The sequence below is a fragment of the Gopherus evgoodei genome, unplaced genomic scaffold (assembly GCF_007399415.2).
Source record: "Gopherus evgoodei ecotype Sinaloan lineage unplaced genomic scaffold, rGopEvg1_v1.p scaffold_43_arrow_ctg1, whole genome shotgun sequence".
NCBI classification, from domain to species: domain Eukaryota; kingdom Metazoa; phylum Chordata; order Testudines; family Testudinidae; genus Gopherus; species Gopherus evgoodei.
In genome coordinates this window covers 764317-786125 of record NW_022060064.1, presented here as the reverse complement: position 1 = coordinate 786125, position 21809 = coordinate 764317, and the positions used below count along the sequence as shown (strand labels likewise).

At 42.2% G+C, this 21809-nt stretch overlaps 1 protein-coding gene across 2 annotated transcripts; it reads right to left on the bottom strand.

Annotated features, from left to right (window-relative positions):
- Positions 1-1402: 1402 nt before the first annotated feature.
- On the bottom strand, positions 1403-20565 carry NUBP1 (nucleotide binding protein 1). 2 transcript variants are annotated; one of them, XM_030546268.1, is made up of 10 exons: positions 20461-20565; positions 18674-18807; positions 11534-11602; positions 10418-10450; positions 9567-9657; positions 7913-8067; positions 5498-5608; positions 3845-3947; positions 2165-2248; positions 1403-1576 (listed from the first exon to the last, which is right to left on the bottom strand). In XM_030546268.1, the coding sequence occupies exons 2-10, from the start codon at positions 18782-18784 to the stop codon at positions 1512-1514; spliced, it is 822 nt and encodes a 273-aa protein (XP_030402128.1). In that variant the 5' UTR covers positions 18785-18807; positions 20461-20565; the 3' UTR covers positions 1403-1511. The 2 variants fall into 2 exon arrangements, 1 of the variants encoding a protein (XP_030402128.1); XR_003998215.1 differs by lacking the exon at positions 1403-1576 and adding an exon at positions 3488-3616 and having other exon boundaries at positions 2164-2248.
- Between the last annotated feature and the right edge of the window lie 1244 nt (positions 20566-21809).

Below are 21809 nucleotides of genomic sequence, written 5' to 3'. Positions count from 1 at the left end.
GGTTCCTGATTTCTGGGTGTTTCTAATACAAAGGGCTGGTCTACACTGGGCAGGGTGTCGATCTAAGATACGCAACTTCAGCTACGTGAATAGCGTAGCTGAAGTCGAAGTATCTTAGATTGATTTGCCTCTCGTCCTCACGGCGCGGGATCGATGTCCGCAGCTCCCCCATCGACTCCGCTACCGCTGCTCGCTTCAGTGGAGTTCCGGAGTCGACGGGGAGCGCGTTCGGGGATCGATATCTCGCGTCTACATGAGACGCGATATATCGATCTCCGACAAATCGATCGCTACCTGCCGATAGGGTGGGTAGTCTGGACGTACCCTCAGTTCTGGGATATTCATACTACGTAGATCAGGCAGCATAATTTCAGAAGTGTAATATAAAAGTTAGCTGCAATTTTCCTACAGTATGTGCTACGCATTTCTCAGAGACTGGGAGATTTAACCATTGACAAGTCAAAAGACTTGTTAACACTCAAGAAGGCTATTTGCTCCCTGAAAGTGCAGAGTAGAGTAGTTACCCATCTCCTTTTTCTTCCCTCCCTTTGGCTAATTTCTGTCTTGAAGGAAGGAGGGGGGTCTGGAATCAGAGACTGGGTTGAGGAGAGCAGAGGAAAGGCACATTTGAGAGGGATTTCTGGCAACACAGCACTTAGTGAATTAAACTCCTACAAATAAATTAATAAAGCCTGAACACTGACTTATTTCCTTGCTACAAATCAAGCAGGCAGCAGACTCCTTCATGTCAACTCATTCTGTTCTGTGGTCACACAGACAAATTTATATTGACTTTAATTTGAAAGCAAAGGCCGTTCATTTTCCCTTGACACTTGCCCTCTAATTTCTTGCATTACAAAACAAGGAAACTAATGTTAACTTGGTCCAAGTAAAAAAATTGGTTAGTAATTTGTTCCCACTAGGCTGAAACTTGGTTTTCTTTTCCCCGACACTCTGGTCACAAAAGAGGAGCCAATCCTAAATTTAAGTGACTGCACTTTAAATATGGAACTCTGCTAATCAAAGGAAAAGATGTCCAAGTGATCTTATCCAATGAAACACAGCATGGAAATAACACACTACAATTCATCCTCAAATGAAGAAGGCTTGAAAGTACTAATTTTTTTTTTTTAAAGAGACTCAGGTAAATGTTTCAATGAAAATATGTATTTAATGTATAAGTTTCTGAATAACGTCTATATGCGAACATCTTTGAAGATTAATTTCACTAACTACATATGCTAGATTTCAGGTATCACAAAATTCTGCATTTAGATTTCATCTCTGATGTACTAAGTGACTTATTTCTATAAACTTATAACAAAGCTTTGACACATCAGGTGGACTAGATGTTCAAATATTATGGTGATCGCACACAACAAGACCAGGAAATTAAAGCAAGGACATTAACTTAAAAATTATTTATTTGCAATACAGAAAGGGAGTACAAGTCTTTACATTCTTCCTATCGATTCACGACACAATCAATGCTTTCCTATATAACTGCACATTTATTCCATTCCTTGGTTAGAACGTTTTTCTTGAGAGTGGTGTAGGCCACAATATTCTTGAATCCCTGCAAAGAGGCAAAAAAAAGGTAGTAGTGAACTTATGTTATGTACTGTTGATCACTGCATGGATCTATTGCCTGCTGTGGGTATAAGTCACACAATTTTGTCTATCATATTACCCTAACTTATATTTGAAATGGTTTAAAGAATTTTAGACCCATTGTTCTTCTGCTGTTTGAATACTTTCTGCATTTTATACATTTGCTCTTACACTTCTGGAAGAACTTCAGTCACTGGTAAGCTACCAAATTCCATTTAGGACATGCCTGCTCATAGAAAGTTAGCAAAATTACTTGAGTTTGTCAGTAAGAGGACATGATGTATTTGCTGGAACTCAATGAAGGTCAAACTAAGCCACTCTTATTTTAGTTACCTGGAGTTAACTAGCTCTCATTTGAGCATCATTTAATTGTTTAAAATATAAGTGGCTGAAGTAATTTGAGACAAGGAGAGAGAACAAATGGTGCAATTTCATGATTCTTATACTGTACATTCTGCCAAAATTATGCTGTTGACACCTTCATAACATATTGTAGAAACTAACTGCTCAGACAAGTAACTCACACATCAGCCTTTTAATATGACATTCTTACTTTGGATGATATTTCTGTAAGATGAAGTAGCTGGGGACTCAGGTATTTCAGAGAAAAAAGATTGGCCTTGATCACAACTTTTCCCTAAAAAAAAAAAGGGGAAAAAAATAAGCTAAAAACCCTGTGATGCAGGAAAAACAAAACAAAAAAAATTGCCTGAAATTTACCCCCTACCCCCAAAATTGCTGCACCAGTTCAGTGAACCAAGGGCTTATGTTCTTCCTGGGTCAGTAACACATAAATGAAGCATTCGCTATTTTCTTATAGACAGCTATTAGAACTAAGCAGCAGAACAATGTCATTTTTCAGATCGAGGTCCTTAGGTTTTCCTATGCACTATGTGATGAAGTGGAAATGTTCTTAATGTTTTCTCTGAATACTGTGCGAATGCCTCAGTTTCCCCTATGCCTTTCTTAAGTATCTAGGTGATGGGATAAGAGTATGTTATTGCTGCAGAGCCCTAAAGGGCCAGTGTGATGTTGTCTGCACAGAGAATGGCTGATACCCTGTCTGCTGGCAACTGATGGCCTGGGCCCCTCCCCTGCAAAGGTGCCAACTGAAGGTGTTGGAGAACAAAGAGATCAGGTGGCCTCCTGGCCTGGGAAAGAGACAAAGGCCAGAGGAGGGGCTGGAGAGTTTCGGTTTGGAACTGGCTCGGGAAAAAGAGGGAGGTCTAGACCTGGGGTCTGGCCTCCCCAACCCCAAGATGGACCTGACTTAGGGGTCCAGTTTCTGTACCTACAAGCTCTGTTTTGGACAGCGTTCTGTTGTCTAATAAACCTTATGTTTTACTGGCTGGCTGAGAGTCATGTCTGACTGTGGAGGTGAGGTGCAGGGCCTTCTGGCTTCCCCAGGAGTCCTGCCTGGGTGGACCCACTGTGGGGAGCGCACTGTGGGGCAGGGGATGCTGACTGCTCCGAGGTCAGACCCAGGAAGATGGAAGCTGTGTAAGCTCCCTGCCCTGGAGACAGTCTGCTCACAGAGAGGAGGCTCCCCCAGAGTCCTGACTGGCTTTGTATGGAGTAGTTCCAGAGCATCACCCAGTGACTCCGAGACACATGCCTGACTCTACCATCCTTCCATCTACATGGGATGCTGTTCCTTAATTCCACGGAAGAGTAGCACCAAGATGGTCTTGCTTTACACTTGATACTGTGTAGACTGGCATATCTTATCTACTAGTAACTTGGTTCTTTACATACTACTTCTTTTCTTTTAGTACATCTAATTATCCACTGGAAAAAAATCTACCTAAATTCATACAACGAGCATTTTTTCAGTTATAGAAGCTCTCGCTTTAACTAGATCAAAACTTGATGTTACCAGATTTTATTCTTCCTTGTGGTATGGTTTCATCCAGTCTGCAATTGGAAACGAGCAGTTTTTCAAACGGCACACTCAATACGAGTCCTGTTACTCACGGTGAACGGCTGACGTGATTCCTATTTAAACCTAAGCAGGAAGTTCTCTCATCGTTTTACTGATTTCAGACCAAACCATATTATCACTGTTCCACGAACTATATTTACAGGAATTTTCATTCTAAAAATGTCAGCTACTGGACACTGTTTTGTGTTTATCACAGTGAATATGTCTAAACCTTAGCTGATACACCAAAAATAACCCTGAAGTAATGGCAAGCACATTGCTGCTTTGTATTATGTAACGTGCCAAGCTTACCTATTTGCGGATCTAGGGGCACTTTCCCCAGGAGAGAAATATTTAAATTTTGGCACATCTTCTCTGCTCCTCCAGTTGTTGGAGGAAAGATCTGAGATTCAATCTGTGATGTAACAGAAAAAAAAAGGACAAGTAATACAAGATGATGCCAGAAAACATCATTTTGAGAACGACAGTTCTTCAGTTTTGGTTAGTGGCATGTTCCAAACATCACTTATTGAAGTCCCAATTAAAACAGGACCACCATTGTGGGCTTCAGACGGCTATGTGCAGTAGGTCCTCACATACTATCACTAAACACGTTGGAGTTCTACCCAATTAAAACATTTGATCTAAGCTTTCACACAAATCACTTCTGCCCATTAAGAGCACTTTAGGTGCATACATAAATCACAAGCACCATTTCTAATACATTTGTCCTCTATTCATCTACTTTAGGTTACTATTTCTCCAAGACATTTATCGTGGTATATACATAATCCTAATTTTAAAACTGTCAGAATTTAAATGTACAAGAGCAAGGGATTTGAAAGCAGACAATGTGGCCAGCCAAAACTATTCTTTAATTATGAAAAACCTAATTCTTTGCATTATGCAAAAACCTAATTCTTTCCAGGACCTGGGACTCGTGAGCAGAGACTGACATTATGTCCGATTTTTCAAGCACTCACATTGCTTTGAAGATGTGTCAAACGGATAAGAGGTTGACGCCAAGGAACTCACCTGAAACCCATGGACCCACATTCCCAAGAAAAGCTGATAGTGCATTAGTCTGCATGTTTGATTGGTCATTACCATCCTTCAGTTCCTTCTCTAACTGGGTCATTAACAAGTCATTTGTCATCTTGTTCCCTTCCTAGCCCAATCCTCAGATTCCACGTTTATCATGACCGGCACATACAATCCGGCATGGGAATGTTTTTAGTAAATGATTAAAGTACACAGTGTAGCTACACCTCATTCCATAATGCTCCCAGTTGGTACTTTCATGTGTTGAAAACGCCAGGAAAGTTCTGAAGCAAAAGCAGTACGTGTAGCTCACGTATGTAACAGGGATATCAGGCGTTCAACATCTAAAGGAAATTGTTAGTAATACAGAAACATCTAGAAGCAAAACTAAACAAGAAGGGAGGATGCTGTAGTGCTTCAACACCCAGCACTTCAGTAGTTTCCTAAATCACAGAAACTGCAACATCCTACATCAGCGATTCAGAGATGCCAGCCGGTGGTGCCTCATAACAAGAGCACTTAAGACAGAGTTGTTAAACACAGATCTTAAAGTAGGTCTATTATTCAAATATAGATGTCTTAACATGTAACATCCTGCTGTGCAGCTGAAGCCTCCATTTCAAAATTGATATCTTTATACAGTGTTCTGGCTCCTAAAAGAAGCTACAAAACTAATTCTTGGCCTCAGGAATGCACCTTTCGTAACTATCTAAGGACGACAGTTCCTGTATAAAGGAGCTTGATACCGTTTCCACCAACAGAAAACAGGATTTCTTTTTTTTAAATTCAGGAGATCAAGCAAGTTTGTGCCATGATAAGTAAATCCTTTCCCTTCCCTTATGGTCACCACAAAACATAGACACGTTTGGATTGCGTATATTAAGACGAGTGAAAATATTAGCAATACGTTTTAGAGAGTCTTACCTTACATTTTGGGCATACAAAGCCACTCATATTTTCAACAACACCTATGATTGGCAGTTTCACCTTATGACAGAAGTTGATCTCCTTTCGAACATCCTGAAGTGATACTTCCTATCAAAAGCAAAATGTTATTTTGTCAGTCCACATGTACTGGACTTTTTCCATCTATGGGTTTTCCCTGCAAAGGAAACTTTCTGAGCATGTTTTCCACCATCAGATTAAACAGATACCTTAATTGAGTAAAACAGAAAATAGGTTATCTTCTGTTTTGAGACTGACCAAAGATTATCACGCTATTTAGATCTTTATTCAACCAACTTAGCTTCCAGCATCTTTAAATCTGTCCAGCAATTCTGGCATGGGATAAAGCATCTTTATTCATATCGCCTGCATTAATGTCGTATCTCCAGTGAAAAGTATTCTTTAAATAGAACGGATTATGCAAATATTACTTTTCCATCTACTTGTTTAGTTTACAGAAAGACATCAAAAAACTAATCTGGTGAAGGTGTTAAGGAAGGTGTGCAGGAATGGGTTTATTCACGCTTTCCAAAGTCAATTCTAATGGGAGGGGTTGGTTTGAGCATTGGCCCATTAAACCCAGGGTTGTGAGTTCAACCTTCCATTTAAGGATCCAGGGCAAAAATCTGTCTGCGGATTGGGCCTGTTTTGAGCAGGGGGTTGGACTAGATGACCTCCTGAGGTCTCTTCCAACCAGGGTATCTTCCCTTAGCTGTCTCTTTTCCAAGCTGGAAAGTCCCTGTTTTATTAATCTCTCCTCATACAGAAGCCATTCCATTCCCCTAATCATTTTTGTTGCCCTTTTCCGAACCTTTTCCAATTCCAATATATCTTTTTTGAAATGGGGCGACCACATTTGCAAGCAATATTCAAGATGTGGGAGTACTGTGGATTTATATAGAGACAACATGATATTTTCTGTTTTATTTTCTATTCCCTTCTTCATTATTCCCAGCATTCTGTTGGCTTTTTTGACTGCCGCTGCACATTGCGTGGATGTTTTCAGAGAACTATCCAAAATGACTCCAAGATCTCTTTCTTGAGTGGTATCAGCTAATTTAGATCTGATCACTTTACATGTATAGTTGGGATTATGCTTTCCAATGTGCATTACTTTGCATCTAATCAACATTCACTTTAATCTGCCATTTTGTTGCCCAGTCACCCAGTTTTGAGAGATCCCTTTGCAGCGCTTCACAGTCTGCCTGGGTGTTAACTATCTTTAGTGATTTTGTTTCATCTGCAAATTTTGCCACCTCACTGTTTACTCCTTTTTCCAGATCATTTATGAATATGTTGAATAGGACTGATCTCAAAACAGACCCCTAGAGGACACCACTATTTACCTCTCTCCATTCTGAAAACTGACCATTTATACCTACCCTTTGTTTCCTATCTTTTAACCAGTTACCAATCCATGAGAACACCTTCCCGCTTATCCAATGGCAGCTTATTTTGCGTAAGAGCCTTTGGTGAGGGACCCTGTCAAGGGTTTTCCGAAAATCTAAGTACACTATATCCACTGGATCTCCTTGGTCCACATGCTTGTTGACCTCCTCAAAGAATTATAGTAGATTGGTGAGGCATGATTTCCCCTTTACTAAAAGCATGTTACTAAAACCATGTTTGACCTCATTTCCTTCCACATCCCTTGCATTCTGCTCACTACTCCCTATTTAGTATTCCACTTGTGCCTCTAGACATTTTCTTGTTGTTCCTACTCCTGGAAAACTGTGCCTCTTTCTGCACAATTGGCCTCTTCTCTCCCTCCTTCAAATTGCCCACTAAGAATGTACCTTTGATTTAGCTAGACTTCTGCCACTAATCTTAGCACTGACTCTGAACAAAAAGCCTCCCGCTCCCTCCCTCCCCCCCAAAAAAAAACACTATATACATCCCAAGAAGGAAAAGTATACTAACCCAGAGGTTCTACTATCCTTAAATAAATACTCACCACGATTCCCCCCACCCCAACATCACTAGTATCCTCTTGCTGTCTAATGTTATCATTCCTTACTTCCCTCCTAGCATCATCTGAAAGTCCACAGTATTGCAAGTACAGAGTCCTTTGTCTTCAGGAAGTCTCTAACATGCCACAGAGCTGTATGTGTTCAACATACTGTCATTTAAATGAGAAAATAATTTGATCTCTAAGGATCAGCGTCCAATAATTTGGTTGTGATGAATGGATTGTGCTGGGCACGGGTCCCAAAGGGCAGGAAGAAGATTCCGAAGCCAACTGGAGGAGTTAAATCATCTCCTTCCATGGAGAGGCATTTCTTTGTGCCTACATGCTACAGTTGATGAACATGGTCATTTCTTTAAAGTTAATAAGTGTTCCAAAGCAAAAATTTGTTTTAACTGGTATTACATTTGTAGCAGTACTTCTCTTACCTGAGGAGTAGTGATTATAACTGCTCCATCTATCTGTGAGGAACTTAGATATTGCACAATAGATAGATGTTCATCTGAAGTACCTGGAGGTGTATCCACAATAAGGTAGTCAATTTCACCCCAATCTACATCACGAAGAAACTGTTTGATCATTCCTAAAAACAGATGAACAACAAATTTGAAATTTAGAAACATACAAGCTAGAAAACAACAAGTGTGCAGTTTCCTCAATCTCTACTGTACAGTTAAAGGGGCCAAAGCTTGAGTGAGACATTCAGAATTTGGTCTGTTGTTCAAAAAGTCTGAAAGGCACTTTGAGAATCTATTCTGTGCTAAACGATTACCCCAAATATGACGGCAGCCACACTTAATCTCAAAGCATGGGTCTATTCTGCAAGGAGAGTATGTAAAATGGCACCTCATTCAAAATATCTGCTCTCTGTCTGACTTCAGCAAATATATATTTTTACTCCTGTTACCAGAACAGTGCAGAAACAACACAGATGAGTGAGGTGGATTCGATTACTTCACATGTATCGGAATTATTTAGCAAGTTCCAATCTATGGCAAGCAATAAGAGGTCACTGAAGCCATAATTTTGCCGTCAGAAGTTTCATTACTACCAGTAATGCTATAAAGAATTCAGTTTTACTCTCAGATCCCGTCCCTTCAGCTGATCACTTTAAATATAGACGTTTTGGCTACAACAATCCTGGACCCTCACAATATCAGTACAGAATCACTGTTTCAGAAGGATCTGCACCTTAAGTTATACTTCCAGAGCATTCTACTCACATTTCTCTATATTTTAAAGTATGCACTGTCAAACCAGAATTGAGTGTTATCAGTAAAAAGCTAGGTACATTCTATTTCAGAAAATTTAGCAGAAAATGTAAGCAGAAAGCAATGAGATGTGGGCCTGAAAGGGCTAAAACAAAAGCAATTTTAAATCTACAGTAACATGGAAATCACACGTTAAGGTCTGAAAAAAGAATGAGCAGTTTTATTACATAAATTCATCAGCAAAACTGGCTCAAAAGAATATTATTGTCTATTGCCATAATCAAATGGTCTACTTCCAGTTGTCTTTTATGCACAAAAGGACAGTACAACAGTACACATTTATAAGGTTGAATTATTAACCAAATAAGACAGTTTTGCTATCTATTTCATTTACACACACACTCCCCCGCCCCCAAACAAACCCCACTGAACATCAGGTAACTTAAAAATTATGATGTTGAATATTGCGATTTCTTTCAGATATGCAATCAATTTAGGAATCTGTTTTAAAACGTAATCAACATCCATGCCTATTTAGAAAGTTCATCAGACCCATGTTAACTATAGATATAAACTATAGACATAAATTCTGCCCAAGTATCAAAAGTACGTGTTAATCAGTAGTATGCGTGCAATGATATTTCATCAAATATAAACTCCTTAGTTTCCTTCTAGCCAGTGTAAACTAAGTTGTTCTGATTACGTTAGAGAGCTCAGTTCAATATACAATAACCATCCTAGAGTGAAAGAAAATGTGAATAACTGCTTTGCCAACAAAGTTTTATATGGAAAAAAGGAAGCACTGTCTAAATTGCAATAGTTTATGCTCCCTGATGCAACAATCAACAATGAAAATACTTGAGATACAGACCATTTTTTTTGGGTCCTCTCCAGATAACAGCATCATCAGGACCACTGAGCAAGAACCCCACAGACATGACACACAAGTTTTCTTCAACATACTAGAAAAGAGGAAGCATATTATTAAGATAGCCCAGAAAGAAATTTACTTACCAAAATAATATCCTTACTAGTTCTTGAAAGATTTTAATGGATCAAAACAGTTTAAGAAAATGGATGTTTTGAAAAAATGAAGTGTCCTTACTTTTCCTCCATCAGTCAAAGGCTGCATGATTTCTGTACAACAGTCAGTAATCTGACTATATTTACATTTTAAAGAGCCTTTTACAAACTGATAATGCCAATTACTGCAATAAATCTTCACAGAATCACCACTGAGAAGGCATGTGGCTAAGATGACTTCCCTTCCTCAGCATCAGAAAAATGTGTGTGTAGTGGCATGTACAAAAGTTTGAACAAAACCTGAACTATTTCCATGCATTTTGTTAAAGAACATCACCTCTATTATTCCTTGGGATTTAATTATCGGCAGTGCTGTTATAACTGGAAGTGAAGTATTACGCAAGTGCATGCTAGTCTGTCTTGGTGGTCCAAACCAAAATGAATGCAAAGGGAAACGGTTGAAAAAGCGAAACTTTACTTTGTTTTAAAGTGTTAACCCACTGTGATGTTAGTAACAGAAGGAATTTTTTTAAAGCTATGATGTTTAACATGTAGTGCCTTTTTAAGAAGCAGGACTTCTGTATATGGAAAAAGAATGGGTAGCAGGGAGAAAATAGTTCTGGTTTCTCTCTGGAATAGGCCCCCCTAAAAACTGTTTTCTTTTTTAAAAAAAGAAAAGAAAAAACCTCATTAACTTACCACCGGAGACCATCCAGAACCACTCTGGTGAACCTGAGGATAAAAGCAATGTTTTAAAACCCCATATATATATATATATATAAAGTATGCAAAATATAAGTTACGCTGTAATGATAGCATATTTCTTGGCATCTGGTTTGAAATGTCACTGTAATCAAAGAGGCAAATGGCCATATAAGAAACTGCAAAAAGGCAGAGTTCCTGAATTAGTCAGTAAACAATGGATTCTGCTGATGTTGCAGCAAACAGGCTGCCTAACCATCTGCAATATAGCCCTCATTCCCTTGCTGCAGACGAGTTCACCCTGAAGGACACCACTCTGAGAAATATTTGAAGGAAAGAAAGAGGCAGATGCCGCTAGCCACTGCCCGTAAGTATAGGGATACCTGCTAAAAAAAGTTTGCTACATAGTACAACAAAACCAGAAAGGAGACTGGCAACCAACTCCAGAGAAACACAAGTATGTACAAATTTCTCTCAAAGACAGTACTTCCTTATGCCAATGGCATTACTGTCCTATTAATGTGTCAGCCTGATCAGATAAATGTCTCAGAGGCTGCTAATCGCATGGCAAAGGCAGCTCAAATATCCTTCTAATACAAACGGTACCATACTCGATAAGCAACATTTAAAAGTAAATTCCTTGTACAGAATGTTAAACGTCTTTCTCCTATGCCAGTTAGCTAGTCTTTAAGGAAACAAAGGTGAACCTTACTAACATTAACGGTGTACATTATTAGTACCAAAACACAGCGTGTGCCTCTACTTCTCAAAAATTGAAAAACAGAGCTATAATAAGGCTGCATATCACTAAAGCGTCAGAATTTTGTACAAAACGATGATTCTGCAGCATTAAAGTCTTCAAAAGCAATAAGGTTCATTTTATGTTGTCTTATCCTGGCATTAACTGTTTACTTGAAGTGGGCAACTCATTTGTACAAGCTAGTCAAGCTCTACTGAATTTGGAGGGGCTCAGCTTGCTTTTTATTATGTACGCATTTCCACGCATATTCCCCCACGAGTTATTTATTAAACAAGCCATATTTTATATATATAACCTGTTAGGCAACCTGTGACAAGTTGCTCTTACTGTTTTTAAAACAAAAACAATCATACCTGTTCTCCCTCTATACCCATAATTTTAGGGATTGATGGTCCACAAATATCTATGTCCAACAGAGCAACCTAAGAAAGAAAAAAAAGTTGGAAATAAGCGTACAGAGTTGTTTACATAAATTAGAAGCAAACACTAAAGTGAGTTGAAATGTGGAGAGTATTTAGCTTAGATTAGTAATGGGAAACGAAGCATCCTGACATGAAGACATGACTGCCTTTACTAAATTCATTTTTGGTAGCAGGCCCGGTTCTAATGGACAGTCATTCACCATCTCACTGGAAGGTAATTTGTATCTTCCTTAGTACTTGACTGAGCATTAATCCTTCCGTTTTATTCTTAGTTTGCCTACAAAAACTATATTGCATAGTCAACAGGGCTACAGATCCACCTTACAAAAGATACCGAATAACAAAATGATTGGAAGTATCCTCCTAGAAGTTTAAAACAAAGACAGGGTTTCAATCATTTATGTTTACATCTAACAAATTCCACCCCCAGCTCCTCCCCACCCTCAACCCATCTCTCTTAAGAGGCCCAAATGTAACCTGATCTTCACACAATTCCTGTTGATCTTTTTGATGTATGGTAACACAGCTCTGGGACCTGGGTATAATTCATGCTCCCTTTGGTGACTGACTGGTATATAAATTATACAGAAACAAACAGTTTCTATATTTGTGTATGTATTTAATGTCTCAGTAACAGAGTGGTGGATTTATAGAAAGATTTTAGAACCTAGATGGCACTGCTCAAGCATCAGAAAGTATTGGATAACACAACGAACTGCACAGACTACCTTCAAACTGATGCAATTAGAATGCAACCGTCAATGGCTGATAGTGAAAGCATATGAATCAAATACAATTTTACGCAACTGCATTGTATGGTTGAAAAGATCTAATAAACCTTGTTAGGCCTGAGCAACCCTAGTTCTACCTGCATGGAGGCAATGTCAGACTCAGGTATTTGAATTTGCATTGGGAAAATGCAGACTGAACTAACTTATTCAGTAGTACGAAGGCCAAACTGTCCACACAGTCACAGATTTCACTGGCCAACAGGCAAGCAGCATAAGAAAATATTTCACTTAGTCGTTACATATTATACATTAGGCAAATCACAATATGTGTCACAAAATAAAGTAACTTATTTCTAGTTTTTTTTTTTAATTTCTTTAACATGCCTGAAATACAATACTCTGTAGAAATCTGTTCCATACAGGAATCTGCTGTGCTACATCAAGGTAAAGGGAAATGCGAATTGATCCAATATGAAGTGTTTGTGAAAGACGTGTCTTTCTGAATGAAGTAATACCACATGTGGAAACTCACAAGCACGGGAAAGGATTTAAAAGCTAGCGATTAATTAAAGGAAAATTCTTTTCTGAAAAACAGAAGCTGATTTCACAGCATTAACTGCAAGCCTACTGAGACAGATTTTAGGGAAAAAAGTTCATAAAAATAAAATTCTATCAGTACTAAGCACATAGCACACAGGTTCAGTAACAACATCTTGAACCTATTTGCTCTGTGTTGCCCAAAATTTCTCTCCTTGTGCATACGGACACAGGCAACTTTTTCTTGTTATCAGCATTGAGGAATCCAGACAGCATTAGAAGAGTCAGCGACATTCCAGACTACCTCACATATGAGCACCACAAATGTCTTAAGCTCATATTTAAGAAAATATTGTTTATGGTGACTGAGGAAGTAGGAAGCCAAGAGCAGCTGCACACCACATAACTTGAACCCAGGCTTCACACTGAATCTGTTGGCAGTTAAGCTTACAAGTCTTGTGCTGACTTGTAACAGATCTGATAATGGAAGCTACTGGGGAAGAATGGCACGTGCCATTCTGAGAGTTATTTTTGTGATCTTTTAACTGCCCCGAAACAACCAATGAAATGTTAAGGTTTTTTCCCCTATGTAAGGGTTTTTTTTTTTGTTTTTTTTAAAGATGCATTTTAGTAGCTTTCACTTTTCTGGGGCGGGAAGGAAGGTATAGGAGTAAAATAAAGCCCCCTTTTTACTCACAGAACCCCTATTAACTAACAGGCACATGGAAAGACAACCACATGCCTGAACTACTTTTACTTTCTCAGGTGTGTGCAGAATAATGTGTTTTATGGTCGCTTCTCACCTCCTACATATCCTCCTGCCCAGTGGCAAGGCTAGCTAGACTGTGCTCTTTTAAAGATGCAAGCAGCTTCCTTTTCACCTCCAAGACCCCTAGTCAGTGATGTGCGCATCTGTGTAGGAGGGGCGAAGAGGATGGGACACCAAAGAGAGCAGGCAGACAGCAGATGGACTGTAGTTATTTGTATTTATTTCAATATAATACCAAGATATGCACTGTGCTGTCTTACAGATTGTGCGCGCGTACACACGCAAATATTGAATCTGTAAGAGACTCATGTGGGGCAGTCATATGATCTTTTGGGGATTTCAAAAGTGTTTTCCTTCAACCTAACAGCAGTTCCTGCAATTTCAGTGCTTGCAGTTTTTGAGGGATTGACAAATCTCTTATTTACAAAAGAATTTTAAACACACCAGCAATTCCTCTTATACCAGGAGTAATGAATGATAAACAGGAATTCCTCATACAAAAAGGGAAGTCCGTTATGCAGCATTTTCCTTCTTCAGAATTGGGCATTAAAAAGGCGAGGGACAGTTTTTACATCTTCTGGCATAATGACAGTACTCAGCCCTCCCCAGCAAACAGGAGAAACAGCCCCAATTCCTTTGCTTGCACAAAGTCTAGCAACCTAGTAGTTTTAGAAACAGCCCTTTAGGAATACAGCTGACGAACACGCTCTTTTTCAAACTGCCTTTCACTCCTCCTATCCACGACAGGTGCCTTCAACATCATGTTTTACTTATTTTAAGTTCAATACAAAATATTCTCTCGAAGGGTTAATAGTTTGAAGAGTCGGCAAGCATCTCTTCTAATGCTGGCAGGAAATGGAAATAGAAAACAGGATTTTGATTCTATAGCTCATTTTTCTTACATAATAGCCTGTTAGAGCAAAGGGCACATTACATACAGCCATCTTTAGGTCCCATTATGTCAGATGGGTGGGCTGACCTACTGCCATGGAGCATTCTTTTGCCAATAGAAGGAGCATGACAAAGCTGAGTGATAAAAAGTCAAAATAAACCCACGGTGATTTGTGTGTGTGTGGTTTGTTTAGATTTTGGGGAGTACAGGAGAGCATGGCAGAGAGGGATTGGAGTCAGCAGCAGACTCGCACTTCAAGTACTCTGTGTACAACTAGTTGCTTTTCTTTTACAAGTGCTCATTCCATGGAACAGTACTGGTTCCAAAGGCAGCTTTTAGCCTACTGCTCTGAACATTTAAAAGCTTGCAAAGATATGGGTGGACAAGAGGGCTGGAATTCATGAGCTACAGCTGCTCCTGTGTTCCTCTTCCACTTTGTGATTTTATGACCATATTTAACAAAAAACAAAAAGCCCAGAATCTTTTCCCCCTGTTGCTATGTAAGAGATCCACACAAAAACAATACAGGAAACACTATCAAATACAAAAAGTAAATGCAGTAAGGAAAAAAGTCTTTTCCTGAAATTTTTCAGTTATAGTAATCTTTAGGTGTCATTTCTAACACCAAGAATAAAAATTTTCAGACATAAGTCTGACTTTCCAAGTAGTCAGTGTCACACGAAAAAAGAAACTCTTAGCACATTTATACAAAGAAAACACACATGCAAGATACAACTGTTTGTTCTCCACCAGAGTTTTGGATGTTTTCTACATTTTCAAATATACTGATTTCAATTACAACACAGAATACAAAGTATACAGTGTTCACTTTACATTTATTTTTTATTACAAGTATTTGCACTGTAAAAAACCGAAAATAGTATTTTTTTCAATTAACCTAATATAAGTACTGTAGTGCAATCTCTTTATCATGAAAGTTGAACTTACAAATGAAGAATTACGTTAAAAAACCAACCTGCATCCAAAAATAAAAAAAACTTAAAATTTTAGACTCTGCAAGTCCACCCAGTCCTACTTCTTATTCAGACAATCGCTCAGACAAACAACTTTGTTTACATTTGCAGGAGATAATGCTGTCCTTGTCTTGTTTACAATGTCACTTGACAGTGAGAACAGGCATTCACATGGCACTGTTGTAGCCGGCGTCAGAAGATATTTATGTAACAGATGCGCTAAAGATTCATACATCCCTTCATGCTTCAACCACCATTCCAGGGGACATGCATCCATGCTGATGCGGGTTAATAACATAAGAACGGCCATACTGGGTCAGACCAAAGGTCCATCCAGCCCAGTATCCTGCCTGTCAACAGTGACCAATCCCAAGTGCCCCAGAGGGAGTGAACCTAACAGGTAATTTTCAAGTGATCTCTCTCTTGCCATCCTTCTCCACCCTCTGACAAACAGACGCTAGGGACACCATTCCTTACCCAGACTGGGTAATAGCCATTAATGGACTTAACCTCCATGAATATATCTAATTCTCTTTGAAACTCTGTTATAGTCCTAGCCTTCACAACCTCTTCAGGCAAGGAGTTCCACAGGTTGACTGTGCGCTGTATGAAGAACAACTTCCTTTTATTTGTTTTAAACCTAATGCCCTTTAATTTCATTTGGTGGTCCCTAGTTCTTATATTATGGGCACAAGTAAATAACTTTTTCTTATCTACTTTCTCCACATCACTCATGATTTTATACACCTCTATCATATCCCCCATAAGTCTCCTCTTTTCCAAGCTGAAAAGTCCTAGCCACTTTATTCTCTCCTCATATGGGAACCGTTCTAAACCCCTAATAATTTTAGTTGCCCTTCTCTGAACCTTTTCTAATGCCAGTATATTTTTTTTGAGATAAGACCGCATCTATATGCAGTATTCAAGATATAGGCATACCATGGATTTATATAAGGGCAATAAGATATTCTCCATGTTATTCTCTATCCCTTTAATGATTCCTAACATTCTGTTTGCTTTTTTGACTGCCACTGCACACTGCGTGGATGTCTTCAGAGGACTATCCACGATGACTCCAAGATTTCTTCTGATCTTGTTCTGCTCGATAACAATCCAAAGTAGTGCGGACTGACACATGTTCATTTTCATTATCTGTGTCAGATGCCACCAGCAGAAGGTTGATTCTTTTTTGGTGGTTTGGGTTCTGTAGTTTTTGCATCGGAGCGTTGCTCTTTTAAGATTGCAGAAAGCATGCTCCACATCTCATCCCTCTCAGATTTTGGACGGCACTTCAGATTCTTAAACCTTGTAGCTATCTTTAGAAATCTCACATTGGTATCTTCTTTGCATTTTGTGAAATCTGCAGTGAAAGTGTTCTTGACCTGGCACATGTTGTTCGTTTTATCATCTGCTATAACACGAAATATATGGCAGAATACGGGTAAAACAGAGTGGGGGGACATAATTCTCCCCCAAGGAGTTCAGTGACAAATTTAATTAATGCATTATTTTTTTAATGAGCGTCACCAGCATGGAAGCATATACTCTGGAATGGTGGCCAAAGCATGAAGGAACATACGAATATTTAGCATATCTGGCACATAAATACCTTGCAATGCCGGCTACTGATGTGCCATGCAAATATCTGTTCTCATTGTCTGGTGAGGTTGTAAATAAGAGGGCAGCCCTAGCTCCTGTACACGTAAACAAACCTGTTTGTCTTAGCGATTGGCTGAACAAGAAGTATGACTGAGTGGACTTGCAGGCTCTGAAGTTTTACATTATTTTGTTTCTGAGTGCAGTTATGTTACAAAAAAACCTTACATTTGTAACTTGCATTTTCACAACGAAGAGACAGCACTACAGTACCTGTATGAGGTAAAGTGAAAAATACTAATTTTTGTTTATCATTTTACAGTGCAAATATTTGTAATAAAAATATACACTTTCATTTCAATGACAACACAGAACACGTAGAAAAACATCCAAAATGTTGGTTGGTATTCTATTGTTTAACAGTACAATTAAAACCGTGAATAATTTTTTTAATCATGATTAATTTGAGTTAATCACCTAAGTTAACTGCAATTAATCAACAGCCCTACTAAATATCTATCAAAGTTGGAAGGGAACTCAGGAGGTCATCTAGTCCAACCCCCTGCTCAGGACCAATCCTCAGACAGATTCTGCCCCTGATCCCTAAATAGCCTCCTCAAAGATTGAACTCACAACCTTGAGTCTAGCAGGCCAATGCTCAAGCCACTAAGTTATCCCACCCCACCGAATGCTTCAAGACAAAGATAGTAGAGCAAGTAGCATTCTAAAATGAAATTAGAAGTTATTAAACTAGTAGCAACCTACAAACCACTCCCATCAACGCTTATGTACATAACTTGTCCATGACTCGTCCTATGGAATGATTTACATGGTTAAGTGGCTGCAAGTTCAGGGCCTTACATTACAAGTAAGCAAAGAAAGATGTCACTTTCACGTGACTAGAATATATGCAGAAACCCACAGAGTTAAAACTGAAACTGTAGCACAACACATCATGGAGATAATAAGTGTATAGAATCAGAGAGGTAGCCATGTTAGTTTGGATCTGTAAAAGCAGCAGCGAGTCCTGTGGCACCTTACAGACTAACAGACGTTTTGGAGCATGAGATTCCGTGGGTGAATATTAATCACTCAATGCCACATCTGTCTGTTCTATTCAACTTTCATATTTAGGATTTTCTATGCACCCAGTTACCCTGGAAAACACTGCCCAAATTTGTTAGAACTTTATTTGCATTGTAGAAAACCATGAAAACACTCTCTCTCTCAAGACTTTATTACAAAGATTTAAAAATGTTACATACTCCACTTGTCCTCAATGTCTGAAAAAAAAATATCTAGAGCATTTCTTTTATTCATGTACCACCAAGCTACAAGACTTTGACTACAGTAATGAAAATCAAGTAAAATACCATAAGAACCATCTGTAACTGTAGTTTTAGGTCATCTGGTAAGTAACAAAAGTCTGGTATGTAATTTTTAGCATTTGTCTAAAAAAAAAATTATGTAGTCTTTTCCCCCGGCCCCTTGGACGTGTTCAAGTGAAGTTTAAATCAGATATTCCCATCCATATTTTTACCCCCAGCTGTAGTCTGGAGAGGGGTTTCTCACCTGTTTAGTCTCGTCCTTTGCTAAGCCATGAGCCAAGTGGGCGCTGAAAGTGCTCTTGCCAACTCCTCCTTTCCCAGACAAAACCAGGATTTTGTGTTTCACAATTTTCATTTTCTCCTTTATTTCTTCTATAGCTGCAAAGGCAAAGGCGTTCCCAAGAGTTTGCGAAATGAACATAAGGGATGGCACCCCAGGAACCCTCAGCCTAGGCCCCCCTACCACGTGAAAGGGCTGCGGGCCAGAGTTTCGATTCTTCTCCCCATGCATCCCACCCCATCCCATCCCCCTCCCCTGAGACATGCTCCATGCACTCCCCAGACACCCCCCAATAGCTATCCCTCCCCTCCTCCCCACACCCAACCCCCTCCTCCCCGAGAGACATGCTCAATGCATCCCGACACCCCCCAATTACTACTCCCTCCTCTGCCCACTCCCCTCCCAACAGACATGCTCAATGCACTCCCTAGACACCTCCAACAGCTATCCCACCTCTCATGTGCCCCACACCCTCCCCGAGAGACATGCGCCATGCACACCCCAGACACCCCTAATAAACTACCCCGCCCCACTCACCTGGGACACATGCTTCATGCACGTCCCAGACACTCCCAATAGCTGCCCCTCCCCCATTCACCCCACACCCTCCCTGAGAGACATGCTCAATGCACCCCTCACCCCTGCAATTACAACTCCTCCCCCACCTCTCCACATGCACCCCACTCGGCCTCCCTCCTCCCCCAAGAGACATGCACAATGCACTCCTCAGACACCTCCAATAACTACCCCTCCTCCTCTGCCCACTCCCCTCCCCCCCAGAGACATGATCAATGCACCCCCCAGACACTCCCAATAGCTACCCATCCCCCTCCTCGCCCGAGACACATGATCCAGGTACTTCCCCAATAACGACCCCTCCTCCGCCTCTGCGAATGCTCCCCACCCCCTCCCCCAGAGACATGTTCCAGGCACCCTCCAGCCACCCCCAATAGCTACCCCACCCCCCTCCTCACCCAAGAGACATGCTCCAGGCACCCCCCCATAACGACCCCTCCCCCGCCTCTCCGAATGCACCCCACCCTGTCCCACAGACACATGTTCCAGGCACCCCCCCAGCCACCCCCAATAGCTACCCACCCCCCTCCTCGCCCAAGACACATGCTCCAGGCACTTCCCCAATAACGACCCCTCCCTCTCCTCTGCGAATGCACCCCGCCCCCTCCCCCAGAGACAGGCACCCCCCAAACACCCCCAATAGCTACCCACCCCCCTCCTCGCCTGAGATACATGCTCCAGGCACCCCCCCAATAACAATCCCTCCCCCACCTCTGAATGCACCCCACCCCCTCCCCCAGAGACATGATCAATGCACCCCCCCAGCCACCCCCAATAGCTACTCCATCCCCCTCCTCGCCGGAGACACATGCTCCAGGCACCCCCCCAATAACAACCCCTCCCCCGCCTCTGCAAATACACCCCACTCCCTCTCCCAGAGACAGGCACCCCCCAGCCACCCCCAATAGCTACCCACCCCCCTCTTCGCCGCAGACACATGCTCCAGGCACCCCCCCAATAACGACCCCCTCCTCCCCCCCGAGACAGGCACCCCCCCAATAGCTACCCACCCCTGCCCCAGAGACAGGCACCCCAAACACCCCCAATAGCTACCCCACCCCCCTCCTCGCCCGAGACACATGCTCCAGGCACCGCCCCCATAACGACCCCTCCCCCCCAGAGACAGGCACCCCCAGCCGCCCCCAATAGCTCCCCCGCCCCCCCGCGCCGCTCACCCGGGTCCGAGGCGGCGGGGCCGCCGGCCGCGCACAGCCCCCGGCTGGGGCACCCCTGGCAGGCGGCGGCTCTGCCCGCCTGGGCGCTGCTGGTGCCGGGGCAGCCTGCAAGGGAAGGCGAGAGAGCGGGCGGGGGCCCGGGTCAGGGGAGCCGAGACGCCGCATCCGCCGCCGCCGCCAGGCCCCGCCCCCGCGCAGCGCGCCCGGCTCCCCTCACCGTGCGGCGCGGCTCCGCCAGCCTCCGCCATCGCTCAGCCGCCGCCTCAGCCCCACTTCCGGGGTCGCGGAACCACTTCCGGGGCGGCGAACCACTTCCGGGGCGGCCGGGCGGCCGTTGGGACGTCGCTGAGCCGTTGGGGAACTGTGCGGCTGTCCCGGCGCGCGACGCTCCCGTGTCACGTGGTTGGGCCCCCTGGGGGCGGAGCCGGAAGTGCCCCGCCCCTGCGCAGGCGCTCAGCTGCCTCTCCCCCCTGCCCGCTGCCATCTCAACTGCTGATCTTCTTAAAAAGGCGATGGCCTTGGAGTGGGGCCCCCCTCCTTAAAGGGGCAATGCGCATTACACACACACACACACACACACACACTGCTGATCTTCTTAAAAAGGCGATGGCCTTGGAGTGGAGTGGGGCCCTTCTCCTTCACACACACACACACACACACACACGTACGTACGTAGTTGTCTCTGCCCTGCCCCTGTGTCTCCTCCCTACACACACACACACACACACACACACACACTGCTGATCTTCTTAAAAAGGTGATGGCCTTGGAGTGGAGTGGGGCCCTTCTCCTTCACACACACACACACACACACACACACACACACACACACACACACACGTGTCTCTGCCCTGCCCCTGTGTCTCCTCCCTACACACACACACACACACACACACACACACACACACACACACACACACACACTGCTGATCTTCTTAAAAAGGCGATGGCCTTGGAGTGGAGTGGGGCCCTTCTCCTTCACACACACACACACACACACACACGTCTCTGCCCTGCCCCTGTGTCTCCTCCCTACACACACACACACACACACACACACACACACACACACACACACACACACACGTCTCTGCCCTGCCCCTGTGTCTCCTCCCTCCAGTCAGTTTCGGCTGCTGCAGACGGACACGGCTTCCACGCTGAACCTTGCATTCGGTGCCAGGAATTAGCTCCCGGCACGCATCCGACGAAGTGGGGATTCACCCGCGAAAGCTCACGCTCCAACACGTCTGTTAGTCTATAAGGCTACGTCTACACTACAGGAGAAATTCGAATTAGCTTAAACCGATTTTATAAAACAGATATTATAAAGTCATTCGTGTGCGTCCACA